The sequence below is a fragment of the Muntiacus reevesi genome, chromosome 5, assembly GCF_963930625.1.
Source record: "Muntiacus reevesi chromosome 5, mMunRee1.1, whole genome shotgun sequence".
Lineage (NCBI taxonomy): Eukaryota > Metazoa > Chordata > Mammalia > Artiodactyla > Cervidae > Muntiacus > Muntiacus reevesi.
Genome location: NC_089253.1, coordinates 40,777,660 through 40,794,179, shown reverse-complemented (window position 1 = coordinate 40,794,179; position 16,520 = coordinate 40,777,660). Strand labels below are relative to the sequence as shown.

Genomic DNA, 16,520 nt, shown 5'->3' with positions numbered 1-16,520 from the left:
GCCGAAGGAAGATCCACGCTGTCGGGGGGCGGGGCTCAAGAGGGGGAGGAGCCCTCGTGTGGTTGGCGCCTTCTTGACTCCGCCCTTAGCCCCGCCCCACTGCGGCGTTTAAGGGTCTCTAAGCAGGTGGCTACGCTAGGTCCAAAGTAAGGGGAGTGTTCGGGCGGGGGCCGTCTAGGCTGCGCCAACGTTGCCCCTCCTCACTTGGGGAAATTAAGGACCCGAAAGGGCCTGTTTCTAGGTCCCATATTACCAAGATTGAGTTGTGGGGGAGGTCCCGCCTCCCCAGCGCGGTAGCAGGGCGGGGCAAGTCTCACAGATTTGTTTGGGGCCGGTGGTTTTACAGCGAGTGTTTGAACCTGAACGGCCGGAAATGGTTACCGGCTCCCCTCGGCCCGGCTTGTGGGGACCCCAACCGCCTGCGGCTACCCCTCCCGTGTGCTCCTCTGGAGCCAGGCCTCCGGGCTCCAGTCTTCTAGCTGCAAGAACCCACCGTCACTTGCAGCTGCCCCTTTTCATCTGGCCCCATGGGGAGCCAGGCTTCCGGAGCCCCAGTCCCTCCGGTGTGAACTGGAGCTCCCCCCAACATCCCCAGACCCCGAGGCCCCTTCTCCCGCTAGCCGCGTTTTCATTCTTCCCCACAAACACCTCTCAAATGCTCCCACCTTGTCCTAGCCCCTCCCCCAGGCTATCACAACGACCCGCTGCGCCCACGCCCCCATCTCTGCCAGGCCTCCCGCTGCCCGCAGGAAGACGCCCGGCCCCGGGCCGGGTGAGCCCCGTGGGAACGGTTTGTCTCGAAAACAGGAACCCGGGCCGGGGGCTGGGCGGGGCGCCCCTTCCCCACCGCAGTCCGCTTCCTGCCCCTCCCGGCTTCCTCTGCCCAACACCAGGCAGGGCGGGGGGCATGGGGGTGTCTGGGGTGGGGAGAGAGGACCCCTGGTTTAGTTTCCCCCTCCGCGTCCCGCGCGGCCTGACCTCCGCTCTCCCACCCTTGGGGCGGCTCGTGGCGCAGCCCCCCCGCGCCTGCGGCCCTGGCCTCCCGGGCGGCGCGGCAGGGGAGGGGTTAAGCTGCCGCAGGGACCGCCGCGTGCGGGGCGAGAGGGAGCCCCCGATTGGGGAGGCGCAGCCGGCGGTGCGGAGCCCGGCGCAGGGGCGGGGAGGAGAGAGGAGGGGGCGGCCGCGGCGCGGGGGCGGGGCGGCGGGGAGCCCGGCCGCTGCGCGGAGAGCGGGCGGGAGCCGCAGCCGCAGAGAGGTCGGCGGGCGGGAGCGCACGGAGGTGGCGCCTGCCGGGCCGGGTGCGGGCTCCTTGCCGCGGGGTCCCAAGTGTGAGTGAGCGAGCGCGGGCGGGGCGCGGGACAGAGGAGGCCCGGCCCATAGGGGCCCCCAGGGCGGCGCAGACGGGCTGGGGGAGGCAGGTGGGTTGGTCGGTGGGGAGTTTGTAGCCCGGGTCGGGGGTGGGAGGGACCTACCGAGAGATCCAAAGCCCCCTGGACAACGGCGGGAGGGGGCGGCGTCCGCGGCGCACCCGGGTCTTCCTAGCCACGTCTCAGCGGGACCTTCCTCGGCGAACCTCCCATTTGACAGATGAGAAAACCGAGGCTCCGAGAGGCCGAGTAACTCTCAAGGTCACATAGGGAGGAAGCGGCCGAGCCGGGCGGGATGCCTCTGGGTGGCTCCTAGGAAAAGTCTACCAGAGAACTCCATAGAGAAGCCCCCCCTCCCCCGCTCCCCACTCCCTGCCCGGGGGAGTATTGTATGGGCGGGGGACCTTGTGTGGGGCAAGGCTTTGCCAGTGTCCCGGGGCGAGGGTTGTCAGGTCGTTGGGGCCGCAGGGCCGGCACTGGATCGCAGATGAATGGGGCGGGGGTTGGAGTGGGCGTGTGTGCGCACCCACCGCCCGTGTGCATGTGTGGAAGAGTGTACATGCGTGTAGGTGCACTGTCTTGCGTGTGCGCACACGTGTGCGGATGTCAGCGCTGCCGTGGCCTCGGAACTCCAGGCTGGTCTGGTCTAGTGAGCAGCACGGCCGGAAGCCAGCCCCTTCAACGGTTTTGCTTTCTGGGGTAGAGGACTGGGTATGTGTGCCTGCGGGTTCCTTCGTTCAGGTGTGCGGGGCTGTGGGGTGCCATTGGGTGAGTGAGAGAGAGGATGGGAGGTAATTGTCTGAGCCCCGGCTGTTTGGGAGCCTCAGGCACTCTTGCACTCCGATGTGGGTCCCTGGCCTGGGGTGTGGAGTGAGTGTGTCTCTGCCTGGGTGCGTAAATCCCCTCCAGTGACTGGAGTTGCTGGTGGAGTCCAACAGGGGCACTCCACCCTCCACGGCGCTAGCGCCCCCTTCTGGGCACCCCACTCTGCCCGAGTGTGGAAGGCCTGTGTGTGCCCCCAGTTCGACTGTGCAGTACGGGGGGCCTGCGTCAGAGACTGGGGATGAAGAGGGCCTACGGAACGGCTGAGCCGGGACCCTTGGGGCCTTCATGGAGGAGGTGGCTCGGGAGCGCGCAGTTCCCAGGCCCAAGCTTCCCGCTGACGCCTCCGGGCCGCAGGGGGCTCCCCACCTCCGCCCTTCTTCCCCCACCCCCACCCCCCGCTCCCAGGAATGTTCCTCTCCACCCCAGCCCGCCTCCCCGAGGGCAGGCCCCCGGGGGCTGCCGCAGCCCCGCCTCCTCTTCCTGGGAGCCCGGGAGGGGGCGACGCGGGCAGGACGCCTGGGTTCCTCCCCCCTTCTCATCCCAGGGAGAAATTCCTCTGAGGTCCCCTCAGGCTCTGGGTTCCCAAAATAACCCTGCGGGGGAAGGGAGGCTGTGGAGGGAGGGAAGCGGGAGGGGGCGCAGAACTGAGCTGCGGGGTGCTGCAGGTGCCTCTGGGGAGAGGACGTGAGGAGAAGAGCGGGCCTACGGAGAGGGCGACTGGGACACCGACCATCCCCGGGGAGTCCCTCGGCCCTCCCGCGGCTCCCAGGGTGGGCCGGAAGCTTCTTGGCCAGTTCATTTCCCAACTGGTGGGTTACACCATCCCGGGCCAGACCGTTTAACCCCGGGGCGTGGCCGCAGGGGAACGACTCCGCCCCTGCCCAGCAGGGGGCGTGCCCGCCCCGCCCCATTTCTGCCCTCCGGGCCGCTCCGCTGGCCGGCGCCGACTCCGGCTCTGCCTCTCTCTCTCCGGACAGGGGTCCGGTCCGAGCCCCGTGGGAGGCTCCCGGAGCACAGCTCGGCCGAGCCTACCCGCGCCGGCGGCCATGGCGGGCACCCTGGACCTGGATAAGGGCTGCACGGTGGAGGAGCTGCTCCGTGGTTGCATCGAAGCCTTTGGTGAGTGGCACGGGAGGACACACCCAGCCTGAGCCGGGACCCCTGCCTCCCTGGGCAGATCTCGGCCCCGGACCCACCCAGCCTGCATCCTGCAGCCTCTTTAGCGAAAATCTCCCCTTCATCGCAGGGTGGAGAGGTCCACATGCTGCAGAAAGAGAAAATGTTTCCCTTCCCTAGTATGCCGGCTTTGAAGGGAGGGATGGCGGGGTCCCCGGGACTCTCTTAACAGGAGAATTATCTGTCTCCCCGGGGGATCCGGAGGAACTCGCTATCTCGGTCTGGGAGCTGTTTCCGGCTGATGTGGTGGGGTGGTGAAGGGGTGCCCCTTCCCTAAGCACTCAGGAAATGACCTCTGGATTCTTAACCCCGGGGAACCCAGGCTCCTTCCGCCCCAGCTGGTTCCCCTCCGGACTCAGGCCCGACCCAGACTGCTCCAATCCCTCGGTTCCTCGGATCCTGCCTTTGTCCCCCTTCCACCCCACTTTTTCTTTATATTGCGCCTCCTGGTTTCGGAGCCCTGGGAAAGCAGGAGGTGGCTGGGAGCCACATCCAGCAGGCTGCAGGGTAGGGACCTGTAGGGACCGCGGGACGAAGTGTCAACCTGCTTCTCTTTGGCCCCTCGGAGTTAGATGACTCCGGGAAGGTGCGGGACCCACAGCTGGTGCGCATGTTCCTTATGATGCACCCCTGGTACATCCCTTCCTCTCAGCTGGCGGCCAAACTGCTCCACATATATCCTTCGCCGACTTGGCCAAGGGCCCTGCAGTCCAAGTCCGTAAGCAAGCCCCACTGCCCAATCCGGGCAGAGGATGGGCCTCGCTGCTAGACGTGGGCCGCCCCCACTTGATAGGATTCAGGATGGGCCCAGGCTTCTGCTGGGCCCAAACCCTGCCCCTTCCCTCCCCTTAGAACTAAGACCTCGCCCCCCTCTCCCTAACCTTGGCCTTGCTGTCTCTTCTACAGCCTAGAACCGGTCCCTACTACCAGCTCAGGTCCCGCCTCTTGCTTCTCTTCCAGAACCCAGGTCCTGCTCCCAGCTTGACCCCCATTCTACCCAGGTGCCCTCCCAAAGCTCACAGCTCACCTCTGCCTTCGGCTCCTTTCCAGAACTTGGGCCCTGCCCCACGCCAGACACCATCCCCCAGATTTCTTCTAGTACCAGGCCCTGTCCTCTGCCTCCCCGGGGAGCTCAGGTCCCATCCCCTGCCTCCTTTTCTAGAATAAGCCTCCATCCTTGTTTTCCTTAACCTTCCTTCACCTACCAACAATCCCGGAAGGACAACTCCAGCTCGCTGCAGGTGAAAACATGCCATCTGGTCAGGTGAGTCTTCCTCTTGGGGCTCTGGCCCCTCCTCTGCTCCCTTCCCTTAGGCTTCTGATTGGCCTGAAGGAGTAGAAATAGTATGTTCTGGGAGCTGGTCATGTGGGTTTGAACCTGGGCTCTGTCCATGGTGGGTGTGCTGCCACAGGCTTGCCCCTTCCTGGCTCTGCCCGGTTCCCGTTTTCTGATCTGCCCAATGGGGTTGGGGAAGGAAAGAGCTGGGTAAGGGGGATCACAGTTTGAGGCCCTCTCCCCCTCTTTGGGGGAATGACCATCCTAGGGGAGGTGGGGGAAGGCCTGCCCCTGGGTGACTCTGAACCTCCACCAGGTACTGGATCTCAGCATTCCCAGCTGAGTTTGACTTGAATCCTGAGCTTGCTGAGCAGATCAAGGAGCTGAAGGCTCTGCTAGACCAAGAAGGGAATCGCCGACACAGCAGCCTCATCGACATCGAGAACGTGTGCGTGGGGTGGGGGGTGCTCGCAGGGCTGGGAGGGGTGCTCAGCATTCCACACCATTTGCGCTTAATAAACGTTCGTTGATCGCAGTGGTGTGAGGGTCGTGTTACTCTTGCTGAAAAACTTCCTGTGGCTCCTCCTATCTTCTTCAGAATGCCTCGGCTGGGGATTAAGGCCTTTCATAGTCTCAGGCCAGCTTGGCATTCCCGCTGCATCTTCCACGGCCCCCTGCCCCCACCAGGCGCCTCCTCCTGCAGCCTTTGGGCCTCCGCACCCCGCCACGCTGTGTTGTGTTTGTTTCTGCGTCTGTCTCCCCCTGTAGACTCTGAGCTCCTCACGGGCAGGAACTGTGTCTTGCTCATTTCTGTAACCCCAGCGCCTGGTGCCTGGCACAGAGTTAGGTCTTCCATAAATCTGTGTGGAGGGCATGGCGATGGGGGGAGATGACAGGAGTTTTTTGCTCGGATGGGGGACATCGGTGTCCTGCCCAGTGTCTCGCCGTGAACTTGAGTGGTGTTGAGTGTGGGGCAATGAGGGGTGGGGCATCTCCGGCAAAGGATTCACTGCCCCTGTCCCGCCCACCCCCCAGCCCCACCTACAAGTGGAAGCGGCAGGTGACCCAGCGGAACCCCGTGGAACAGAAGAAGCGCAAGATGTCCCTGCTGTTTGACCACCTGGAGCCCCTGGAGCTGGCGGCACATCTCACCTACTTGGAATATCGCTCCTTCTGCAAGATCCTGGTGCGGGGGCTTTCAGTCAGGAGTCGGGTGTGGGCTGGGGAGGGGGTGCCAGGAGGGACAGGGTCACAGGGCGGGATCTGGGGCCACAGGGTACCTACCAAAGGGCAGCTGGAGGGGGAGGAGCAGCCATCGGTGAGGGGGGGGGGCACTGGGTGCTGAAGCCCCTGCGCCCCCAGTTCCAGGACTATCACAGTTTCGTGACTCATGGCTGCACAGTGGACAACCCGGTCCTGGAGCGATTCATCTCCCTCTTCAACAGTGTCTCGCAGTGGGTGCAGCTGATGATTCTCAGCAAGCCCACAGCCCCGCAACGGGCAGTGGTCATCACACACTTCGTCCACGTGGCAGAGGTGTCCGCCCCTCCCCCACCCCCAACTCCCCCAGTCGCCTCTGTTGGGCCGAGTCCCTCCTTTCCCCTAACCCACTGCCAGATCTTCTCCAGAAAAGCTGGGCCAAATTCTGGGCCCTCTCAGTGACTCACTGCCTCCTCTCTCCCCATTTATCCCGCAGAAACTCCTGCAGCTGCAGAATTTCAACACGCTGATGGCAGTGGTTGGGGGCCTGAGCCACAGCTCCATCTCCCGCCTCAAGGAGACCCACGGTCACGTGAGCCCGGAGACCATCAAGGTGCCTGAGACCCGGGGGTCAGGGGAACAGCCTTTCTAGGGCTGGCATCGTGAGAACTACCAGCCTAGCTGGGGACTGGTCACTCCCTCTTCATCTGATAAATGAGGTCAAACTGAGCCTGGGGGTTCAACCCTTTCTCAGGCTGCACAATGAAAGATGGCAGAGAGGGGTCTCACGGGTGTGCCGAACTTCAAAGCTCATGCTTTTCTTTTGTCCTGCTTATTTTATTTTATTGGCCATGCTGTGCAGCAAGTGGGATCTTACTTCCCTGACCAAGGATTGATCCTGTGCCCCCTGAAGTGGAAGCCCGGAGTCTTAATCACTGGACCACTTGGGAAGCTCCTATTTTATTTAAAAAAATACGTATCTGGTGCTATACATATAGACAAGTGTATAAAACACATGTATGGTTTCCTCTCTAGGGGATCTTCCTGATCCAGGAATCAAACTAGGGTTTCCTGCATTGCAGGCAGATTCTTTACCAACTGAGCTATCAGGGAAGCCCTCACAGTTTAAAAAAACTAGAAAGAAGACAGGTCAAGAAAAAAAAGAAGACAGGTCAAGAAGTAGAACATTGCCAGCCCCTGAAGCTCCCAGCCCTTAGAGGTAACCTCCCTCCTCATCAGAGGTAACCAACGTCATGACCTTCCTAAGGATGATGACCTCCTTTTCTTTTAAAAAATATTTACTTATTTATTTATTTTGGCGACACAGCACGGCCTGTGGGCTCTTAGTTCCCCAACTCGTGCTCCCAGCAGTGGAAGGGCAAAGTCATAACCACTGGACCACCAGGGAATTCCCAACTTTCCTTTTCTTGATGGCTTTGCCACCTGTATATGCATCTCAAAACCATGTGGGTATTTTGTTGTCTGTTTTTGAGCTTCTTATAAATGAAATCATGTTGTGTGTGTTATTTTATTTCTTGCTTCTTTCATTCTTACATTCTGCTTTGCACAGCAATTATTCATTTGTTTCCATTGTCATGTAATATTTTTGTCCTCTCTATTTGTGTATGTCCTCTACTGTTGAACATTTGAGGTCTTTCCAGTTTGGGCTGTTAGGAATGACACCGCTAAGTACACTCTTGGAAATCTTTCTCCTGTGCTGTTCTGCCTCTGTGAGCCTCAGTTTCCTCTATTAAATGTTAATAATCTGTGCCCAGGACTGCTGGAGAGGTGTGTTATTTGGTAGTGGGCACCCCTTTGGACTGATGACCTATGAATTTGGATTGCCAAGGGCTAGGGGAGTCAGCCTTGGGGGACAGGAGGGAGGCTTTTGGCCTTTCACCCATCCCTGACTGACTGCTCACGCTCTCCCACGTTTCCAGGGCTGGGCAGGGAGAGGAGAGCCTGTGATACGCTCTGTGTATGTGATGTGTGTGTGTGTATGTGACTCTCTGCCCTTGCCCTCCAGCTCTGGGAAGGTCTGACAGAGCTGGTGACGGCCACGGGCAACTACAGCAACTATCGGCGCCGGCTGGCGGCCTGTGTGGGTTTCCGCTTCCCCATCCTGGGGGTCCACCTCAAGGACCTGGTGGCCCTGCAGCTGGCGTTGCCGGACTGGCTGGACCCCGCCCGGACCCGCCTCAACGGGGCCAAGATGAAGCAGCTCTTCAGTATCCTGGAGGAGCTGGCCATGGTGACCAGCCTCCGGCCCCCGGTGCAAGCCAACCCTGACCTGCTGAGCCTGCTGACGGTGAGGGGCCGGGCCCCTGGTCCTGCGGGCTTGGCCTTGGGTTCTCACTTCTGGTCAAGGAGCCGAGACCCGGCCTGGGCCCCTGGGTTGGGGTGACCTTGGAGTTGGGTTCCAAGCTCTGGATGGGGTTGTGGACCCCTGAGGCTGGCATGAGGGCTTGAGGCTGGGTCTGAGCCCTGGGTTGAGTTCCTAGCAGTGGGTTATGTTCAAGGTTTGGGGTTAAACTCTGGATTCTGGGTAGAGAGATGAGTTTTATTTTATTTTGTTTTTACTTTTCGGCTGCCCCACACATCTTGCGGGATCTTAGCGCCCTGCCCAGGGATTGAACCCTCACTCTCAGCAGAGAAAATGTGGAGTCTTAACCACTGGACTACCAGGGAATTCTGCAGGGGTGGCTCTTAAACATGGCTCTGAGCTCTGAAGTTCTAAGCTTGGTGTTAGACTTGAGCTCTGGAGTAGGAGTTGGGTTCTAGTCCACATCTGGGCTGGGTTCTAATCACTGGGTTGGAGCTTAGGTTTGACGGTTTGGTGTGAAGCCTTAACCTGTTTCTAGGCTCTGGGCTGGACTGGAGAATTGAAATCTGAGCTGGAATCTGGTTACTGGGTTGGGTACTGTGTTGGGAGGGGGGATTTCAGAGCTCTCTGCTGGGTTGTGACCTGAATTCCTGGCTGAGATTTTAGCAGCAAGTTGTCTTCAAGGCCTGGGGCCAAGCTCTGGGTTCTGGGCTGTGTGCTGGGCTGACGTGTGGTTGCTGGGGTGTGTTCTAGGCTGGCCTTGGTCCTCAGTCTAACTTCTGGGCCAGGCTCAGGGCTGGGCTGTGACCCTCAGGTAGGCCTGGGGGTCTGGGTTCTGGGCGTTGGGCCCCTGAGAGCAGCACAGGCGGTGGGTGTGATCAGACTGGTGTGTCCCAGGTGTCTTTGAATTAGTCTTTTTTTCTCCCCCAGGTGTCTTTGGATCAATATCAGACAGAGGATGAGCTCTATCAGCTGTCCCTGCAGCGGGAACCGCGCTCCAAGTCCTCGGTGAGGGCGGGAGCCACTGCATACCCGCTTAGCCCATCCTCTTCCTCCTTCACCTTGGCCCTCCCAGGCTTAGAGGCTACCTTACCCATCCTGCTTGTTGGGCAGGCTTCCTTGTCCTGAGAGCTTGGCCCCTCTCTCCTCCACTGGGCCCTGGGCTCCCTCACCTCTGGCCTTTGCTCAGCTTTAGCCATTTCCACAGCCAACCAGTCCCACCACCTGCACACCGCCTCCCCGGCCCCCGGTGCTGGAGGAGTGGACCTCAGCTGCCAAACCCAAGCTGGACCAGGCGATCATGGTGGAGCACATTGAGAAGATGGTGGAGGTGAGACTCCGTGGCCACCAGCTCTGGAGCCTGTGGGGCAGGGGGGACAGGTCCGTAGTGGTCAGTCAAGGCTGGTTTGACCAGGGCACTGCCCTGGGAGCCACCAACAGTGCTGGGTTCAAGGGCCAATGCTCAGTCGACAGAAGGCATGGGATGCAGCTGATGGGTGGCCTTGGGACCGGGGTATGGAAAAGGGAGGTGGTGGGGTAGAGAGACAGCTGCCCGCCTCTTGGATGCCCAGGCTTCCTAACTCGGACTGGGAGTGTGGGCAGGATGGGGCCAAGGCCCCCTTTACCCTCCCCATCCCCCACATGTCCCTCTGTGTACTTCAGTCTGTGTTCCGGAACTTTGACGTCGATGGGGACGGCCACATCTCACAGGAGGAGTTCCAGATCATCCGTGGGAATTTTCCTTATCTCAGCGCCTTTGGGGACCTCGACCAGAACCAGTGAGAGGCCTGGGGGCAGGGGCAGAGGGAAGGCAGGTTCATTTCCCCTTGGGTTTTAGCTTCCTCCTGAGAAGGATGAGGCCATTGAACCAGATGATCTTGGCAAGGGAAGCCACCCATGTGGGGAGGGGCTCTTATTTTCTGGGAGGCTGCCAGCTACGGAGGCTCAGGGTTACCTCGCTTATTCAGACCGATGAGCCAGAGGGTAGGGGGCATATCCACCTGAATCTTGCAAAGACTGTGGCCTCCTGGGGACTCTTGCTACATAAATGCCACTTTATTTGTGGGGCCCACAACTGAGAAAAAGTGTGGGCAAGCTGAACTGGGTAGCATGTCTTAATGAATAGATAAGAAAGGCCCGTAACTCACGGCACCCACTTGCTTATCACCAATTCACATGCCAACAGTTTGGACAAACAGCTGGTTCTCTGAAGTAGGTTATACGTGTCCCCCTGAACTGTGTTCACAGCCCTGTTTTGCTGAGCAGACAAAATTCCAATCAAAATTTATAGTCCATCCCAAGTTGACTTTTTAATGTTATCCAGATTTCAAAAAGCTGTGCTTTTTATCATATTATAAAAACCCATGGTTAAAAAAAATCCAGGTAATAAAATAGATTTATAGTGAATGAAGTGTATAAGGTAAGAAGCGAAAATTCCCTTCCTCCTTTCCCACTTAAGAGGTTGTCAGTAGTAACTACAACATTAGCAACATTACTGGTGTAGCAATGCCTGTATCTTTCCAATCTTTTCCATGCATGGTGCAAATTGATAAGAGAATTTGTTTGTTTGTATCTGTTTCACAGACAAATCAGATTATGGTATAAATCTAGTTCTACCAGTAGCATGCATTATAGTTAAGTTGTTTCTCCTCCTAGAGTTGAGGACAATAGTTGAAGACGGTTTTCTCTGAGTTGAAAACAATTCCCTATCAATACCTCCCTGGGTCGGGTAGATTTTTTTCCAGGCCACACTTTTTAGGGTGGGTGCAGCCCTTGCTTCCCTGCAAGGTGACTCAGAATTTGCCTGCAATGCAGGAGACCTGGATTCTATCCCTGGGTTGGGAAGATCCCCTGGAGGAGGGCATGGCAACCTACTGCAGTATTCTTGCCTGGAAAAGCCCCATGGACAGAGAAGCCTAGTGGGCTACAGTCTATGGGGTCACAAAGAGTCAGACACGACTGAGCGATTAAGCACAGCACAGCCCTTGGAGACGTTCAAGACCCTAGCTTCATGCAGGCATCTCAGCCTTAACTCCCCATCTCCTGCAGATCCCAGGCAGGTATCAAAACCCAGCACCTGGCTCCTGGGGCAGCTGTACCATCAGGTCCCAACTCACTGCCTCAATTTGAAGATCTCTGTTTCTGGAACTTGGGAGTTTCCATTTCTTGCAAACTCACCTGTGCATTTAAAACAATTTTTGATATATTTAAACCAGCATCTAGGTTTTTGTGGCAGTAGGGTTCTCAGGGCTTTTTTGTTTGTTTGTTTTTGTTTTAAAATCACTGTCTTGACAGAATTGCACACTTTGTGTTTTTTCTTTTTTACTTTTGTTTTCCACTTAAACCCTCATCATGGACATCTCTCCAGGCCGATCCAGGCAGAATTACCTCATTCTTTAGAACAGCTGCAGGGTAGTACACTGGGTGGCGGGGCCGTCATCTGCCTCCCCATTCTCCTGCTGATGGACATGTAGACTGTTCCCAGTTTTTCGCTATTAATATCCGCTATGCTGTTGTGAACATTGTACTGATGCACTCGGGCCACTATTTCTGTAGGAGAAATTCCTAGAAGTGGGATAATTGGATCAAAAGATATGCACATTCTAAATTAGGAGAGAGACTGCCAAAGTGACCTCAGGCAAGGTTGTGCCAGCTTGCACCCCCATCAGCAGTGAACAAGAGCCCATTTCTCAACTTCCTTGCCAACAGTGGATGCTATAATAAGCTTTATAATTTTGCCAGTCTAATTGGCAAATGGTGTCTTGGTTATATTTGCATTTCTTTAATATTAGTGGGGGTAGGATATCTTCGTATGTTTATTGGCCACTTCTATTTCTTCTGTTAATTGCCTGTTCTTGTTCTTTGTCCATTATTCCACTGGGTTTGTGAGTCTTTCTCATTGATTTCTCTGTTAATGGATATTAACCCTTGGTGTTGAATATGTTTGCAAAATATTTTTTCGCAGTCTGTCATTTATGTTGTCCTTTTCCATATAAAATTTTAAAAAAATGTGTGCTCAATATGTCAGTCTTTTCCTTTTTGGCTTCTTGGATTTGTGTTATGTGTAGAAGGGCTATTATCCCCTCCAGATGACAAAATTCTTCTCTTAGACCTGTTCAGATACTTTGAGAATTTTATTTTTTTACATTAGTGTCTTCAATTTAGCAGGAATTTAGTTTTCATGCACAGTATGAGATAGGAGCCTAAGTTTATATTTTTGAGATGGTCAGTTGTCCCAATGTGCCATTGATTTGAAAGACCACCTGGACCACCCAAATACTAATAGGCAGGAGTTTCTGATAAAGGCCACCTCTGACGGAAATAGCTCCCAGTGGCCCGGCACCTATTAGCCTTTACAGACACTGTTGTCAATGCTTCGTGTGCCATCTCATTCAACTCTTAACCCAAACCCCTCTGAGATGCAGGAGCTATCAGCGCCCCCATTTATTGAAGAGGAAATCGAGGCACGGGGAAGAAGTCGCACAGAGAAATAGAGCCCAAATTAGAACTGAGTTCTATCTCCAGAGCACAGTGCTCACTCTTTCCCTAAAATACCTGAATAGGTGAAAAGAGGGCTCTGTGGGAAACCCCGGATTACCTGTCTGGCAGGATTCTGCAGGAGTGAGACAGGTGCAGCTTTTTCCAATCTTACCTGGTCCCCAAACTCATCAGAGAGCTCCTGACTCTCAGGAATCCCAACCGGTGTTCCATAGAGCTCACTTTGGGAAACAGAAACTGATAAGCCCACGGGAAAGTGCAGAGCAATTTTAGTTTACTCACCAGCCCTGTGAAGTGGGTAGACAGGAATTATGATCCCCATTTTCCCAGCGAGGAAACCCAGGGCAAGTGACTTGCCCAAGACCACACAACTAGTTAGAAGCTGCTGCTACATCTGCTGGACTCCAGGTCTGGTGCTCTTTCTCTTTCCCGCACAGAAGGTCAAAAGTCAGGAGTCCCGTGATGACCTTTAATTTGGTAGGGCTTTTCCCAGTAGGCTGGGTTAAGCGGGTAGCGGGTGGTCCCAGGGAAGCCCCCCGAGCTGAGGCCCTGCCCCCGCCTTCCCCCGGACAGGGATGGCTGCATCAGCAAGGAGGAGATGGTCTCCTACTTTCTGCGCTCCAGCTCGATGCTGGGCGGCCGCATGGGCTTCGTACACAACTTCCACGAGAGCAACTCCTTGCGCCCAGTCGCCTGCCGCCACTGCAAGGCCCTGGTGAGCCCCCGCCCCAGCCACACCGCACCTTCCCTCCTGGCCCCGCCCCGCTGCCGGAGCCTTCTCGGTCGAGGCTAGCCTTAATTCCACCTGCCTCCTCTTGCTGGTCTGAACCAAACCCTGAGGGGCCTGACTCCAGAAAGGGTCAGTTCCAGTCCCTGTCCATAGAAAGGAAGACGAGTCATGCCCTCTAAACCCCTACCACACCCCCCTCCTCTATTTCAGATCCTGGGCATCTACAAGCAGGGTCTCAAATGCCGAGGTGAGATGGAGTTGCAGGGCTGCTGGGCTGTTTTGGGGGAAAGAGTTACTATCTGGATGGAGAGTCTTATTTTGGTGGGGCAATTGTCAAGGAGTAAAGTACCTTAGGGCCAGAGAGGCATGCTGATTGATGTGAAGGGGGTAGCCTTTAACTTGGTTTTGATTGGGACTCCCTGGTGGTCCAGGGGTTAAGACTCTGCTTCCACTGAAGGGGGCGCAGGTTCCATCCCTGATCAGGGAAGTAAGATCTCACATGCCTTGCTGCATGGCCAAAAAACAAACAAACAAAAAACGTACCCCAGGGTTTTTATTTTGGTGAGGCAGCTGCCCAGAAATTGGGAGTTTTGGAGAGGGCACAGACTGGCAAGTAGGAAGAAGAAAGCGTTTGGAAAGAAAGTTCTTGTTTTGGTGGAGCAGCTGCTTAGGAGCAAAGAGACCTGGGGAGAAGTGCAGGCCTGCCGAGTGGGATGAGGGGTGGTCTGACCAGTGGATCTGGCTGGGCTGCCCATCTGCCTCCCCAGCCTGTGGTGTGAACTGCCACAAGCAGTGCAAGGATCGCCTGTCAGTTGAGTGCCGGCGCCGGGCCCAGAGTATGAGTCTGGAGGGGTCTGCGCCCTCTCCCTCACCCACACATACCCACCATCGCGCCTTCAGCTTCTCCCTGCCCCGCCCTGGCAGACGGGGCTCCCGGCCTCCAGGTAAGAGGGGTCCCTTTCTGTACTGGCCTGTGGAGGGAGGGAGGGAGGGAGCGAGGGAGGCAGGCCCATGGTGGCAAAGTATGGAAACTTTTCCAGGATGGAAGTCATTGCAGCATTTGTAATTGTCTTATTTGGGGGGCGGTGGGGGGAGGTGATAGAGGAGGGCTGGACAGATAAGGGTGCCAGGAGGTAACCAGGGAGCCGTCAATACTTTGAGGCTGATGAGGACAGAGACTCATAAATAAAAACAGAGTAAAAGTGAAAGAGACTTCAAGATTCCATTTACACCCTTATTTTGTTAGGGGGATTGACAATGGGCTTGGAGAAGGAATTTTTTAAACCACTTGCCTGTATTTCCCTTTTTGGCTGCTTTGGAGGCTATTCTGAGAAAAGTCCATTGCCCCCAAATCTCCCAGCAGCTCTCTTAGAGTCATTGGTGGTTATAGGTCAGTTTTCTGAATGACAGTTCCTCAAATGGTTATTTTGCTGAGAACACTCTGAGCAACCATGTTAAACTGGGATGTAAGGCAGTTGACCACAACTGTTCAAATTGGCATAAGTCTTCAAAAATAGAGGCAGGCACAGGGCATAAGTTCTCGAAAATAGAAAAGATAAAACCATTTGCTTCAAGCCTTCCAGAAGTGCTGGGGTCTAGAATGTGAGACACACACAAAATTGATGTTTAAGCAAACTGCACTGATAAATCTATGGCTGCGAAAAAGCCTTGGCAAACTGAAAACTTAGAAAAAGAGCCTCAAAAATTGGGGTTGTTTAGTCATTCAGTGAATTGATTTCCGGTGGATGGTTCTGCTTCTGGATTGGGTCAGGGTGCCTTTGATGAGGGGGGCAGGACTGCTCAGGGCCCAGGGGCCCAGGAGTTGGTCCTGCAACCCCCCTCCCTGCAGAGATCCGAGAGGAGGAGGTTCAGACAGTGGAGGATGGCGTGTTTGACATCCACTTGTAATTGATGGTAAGTCCCCCTGTAGCCTGCCCAGAGCCTCCCCACTCAGGGCTAGGGCAATGTGCGGGGGAAGAGGGGGTGGGTGCTGTGTCCAAATCACCCAGGCTAGGCAGACTCCAACATTTTTGGGGGGCGAGGAGGCTCTTCCTTACAACCTCTGCTTTTCTTTTCCCAGCTGTGACTGGATCAAGCACTCATGCCTGCCTTGGAGAAAAGACTTGGACCAGAGCAGGGAGCCTGGGGTGCTGAGGCAGCAGGCTGGGGCTGGGGGGAGGGGCATGAGGGTAGCATGTGGCTGAGGGCAGGGCCAGGACTGGTGTCCCTAAGATTGTACAGACTCTTGTGAATATTTGTATTTTCCAGATGGAATAAAAAGGCCCGTGTAATTAACCTGGACCATCAGCGCCTAGAATCCTCATGGGGGATAGGGGTCTGTAAATCACGGGAACTAGAACTGTGGAGTCTAAAACCCGGTAGTCAGAGAATCTTGGGACATCTGGAATCTCATGTGCTGGAATCTTGGGGGGACTAGAATTCTGGGGGATAGAGCCTTAGAACCAGGAAACCTCAGAACAGGGAGTTTGGGGAGGGTCTAGAATCTCGAGGAGTCCAGAATCTTGGGGGGCTAAGACTTGAAAGTAGAATTGCTGAGCCTGGTAGTCATGTAGAGCCATAGCCTTCAGTCTGAAGCTGAAAGTCCCTTGCGTGACAGGTGGCATTGCTTGAATACTTCCAGCAACGGGGAGCTCACTACAGAGAATCATGAGAGGGCTAGGGCCGCCCCGAGTGCTGGCTGTGAGGGAAGGGGGCAGGTGGGGCTGCACTCCTTGGGCTTGCACCCTCCTGGCCTGGTGCTGCCAGCCGGAAGGACAGTGACTTCCAGAGGAAATGCATATTGATCCTGCTCTGAGCCTCTGGCTGTCTCTCCTAACCCAGCTCTTCCCTCCTGAGTCTGCAGCATGATGGAGGTTTGGGGGGGGGGGTCACCGCTGCCTGAGGATGGCTAAGGCCACTTCGAAGGCTGGTCTGGGTGAGAAGGTGGGGCTGGGGAGTCTTCCAAAGATCCTGAAGCTGGGTCAGGTTGCCCCCGGGGTCAGGAGACTCTAGACAGCCATCTGAGGGTGGGGGCTACCTCTCCCGGCCCCCTCCCCCAAGCTGAGGCTTGTCCTACAGCAACTGCAGGGTGTCCTGGGGGTGGAGGCACCTAGCTGCCACAGGCAA

At 56.4% G+C, this 16,520-nt stretch overlaps 1 protein-coding gene across 7 annotated transcripts; it reads left to right on the top strand.

The window, feature by feature from the left end:
- The first annotated feature begins 764 nt into the window (after positions 1-764).
- RASGRP2 (RAS guanyl releasing protein 2) lies at positions 765-15,651 on the top strand. Of its 7 annotated transcripts, none has more exons than XM_065937640.1 (17): positions 765-790; positions 3,170-3,311; positions 3,941-4,043; positions 4,570-4,632; positions 4,961-5,092; positions 5,680-5,830; positions 6,007-6,180; positions 6,341-6,457; positions 7,871-8,152; positions 9,098-9,175; positions 9,375-9,497; positions 9,830-9,945; positions 13,238-13,379; positions 13,605-13,641; positions 14,162-14,338; positions 15,244-15,308; positions 15,475-15,651. In XM_065937640.1, exons 2-16 carry the CDS (start codon positions 3,239-3,241, stop codon positions 15,300-15,302), a joined length of 1,827 nt encoding a protein of 608 aa, XP_065793712.1. In that variant the 5' UTR covers positions 765-790; positions 3,170-3,238; the 3' UTR covers positions 15,303-15,308; positions 15,475-15,651. The 7 variants fall into 7 exon arrangements, with proteins under 7 accessions (XP_065793712.1, XP_065793713.1, XP_065793717.1 ...); XM_065937641.1 differs by lacking the exon at positions 765-790 and adding an exon at positions 1,118-1,135; XM_065937645.1 differs by lacking the exon at positions 765-790 and adding an exon at positions 1,192-1,328.
- The last annotated feature ends 869 nt before the right edge of the window (positions 15,652-16,520 follow it).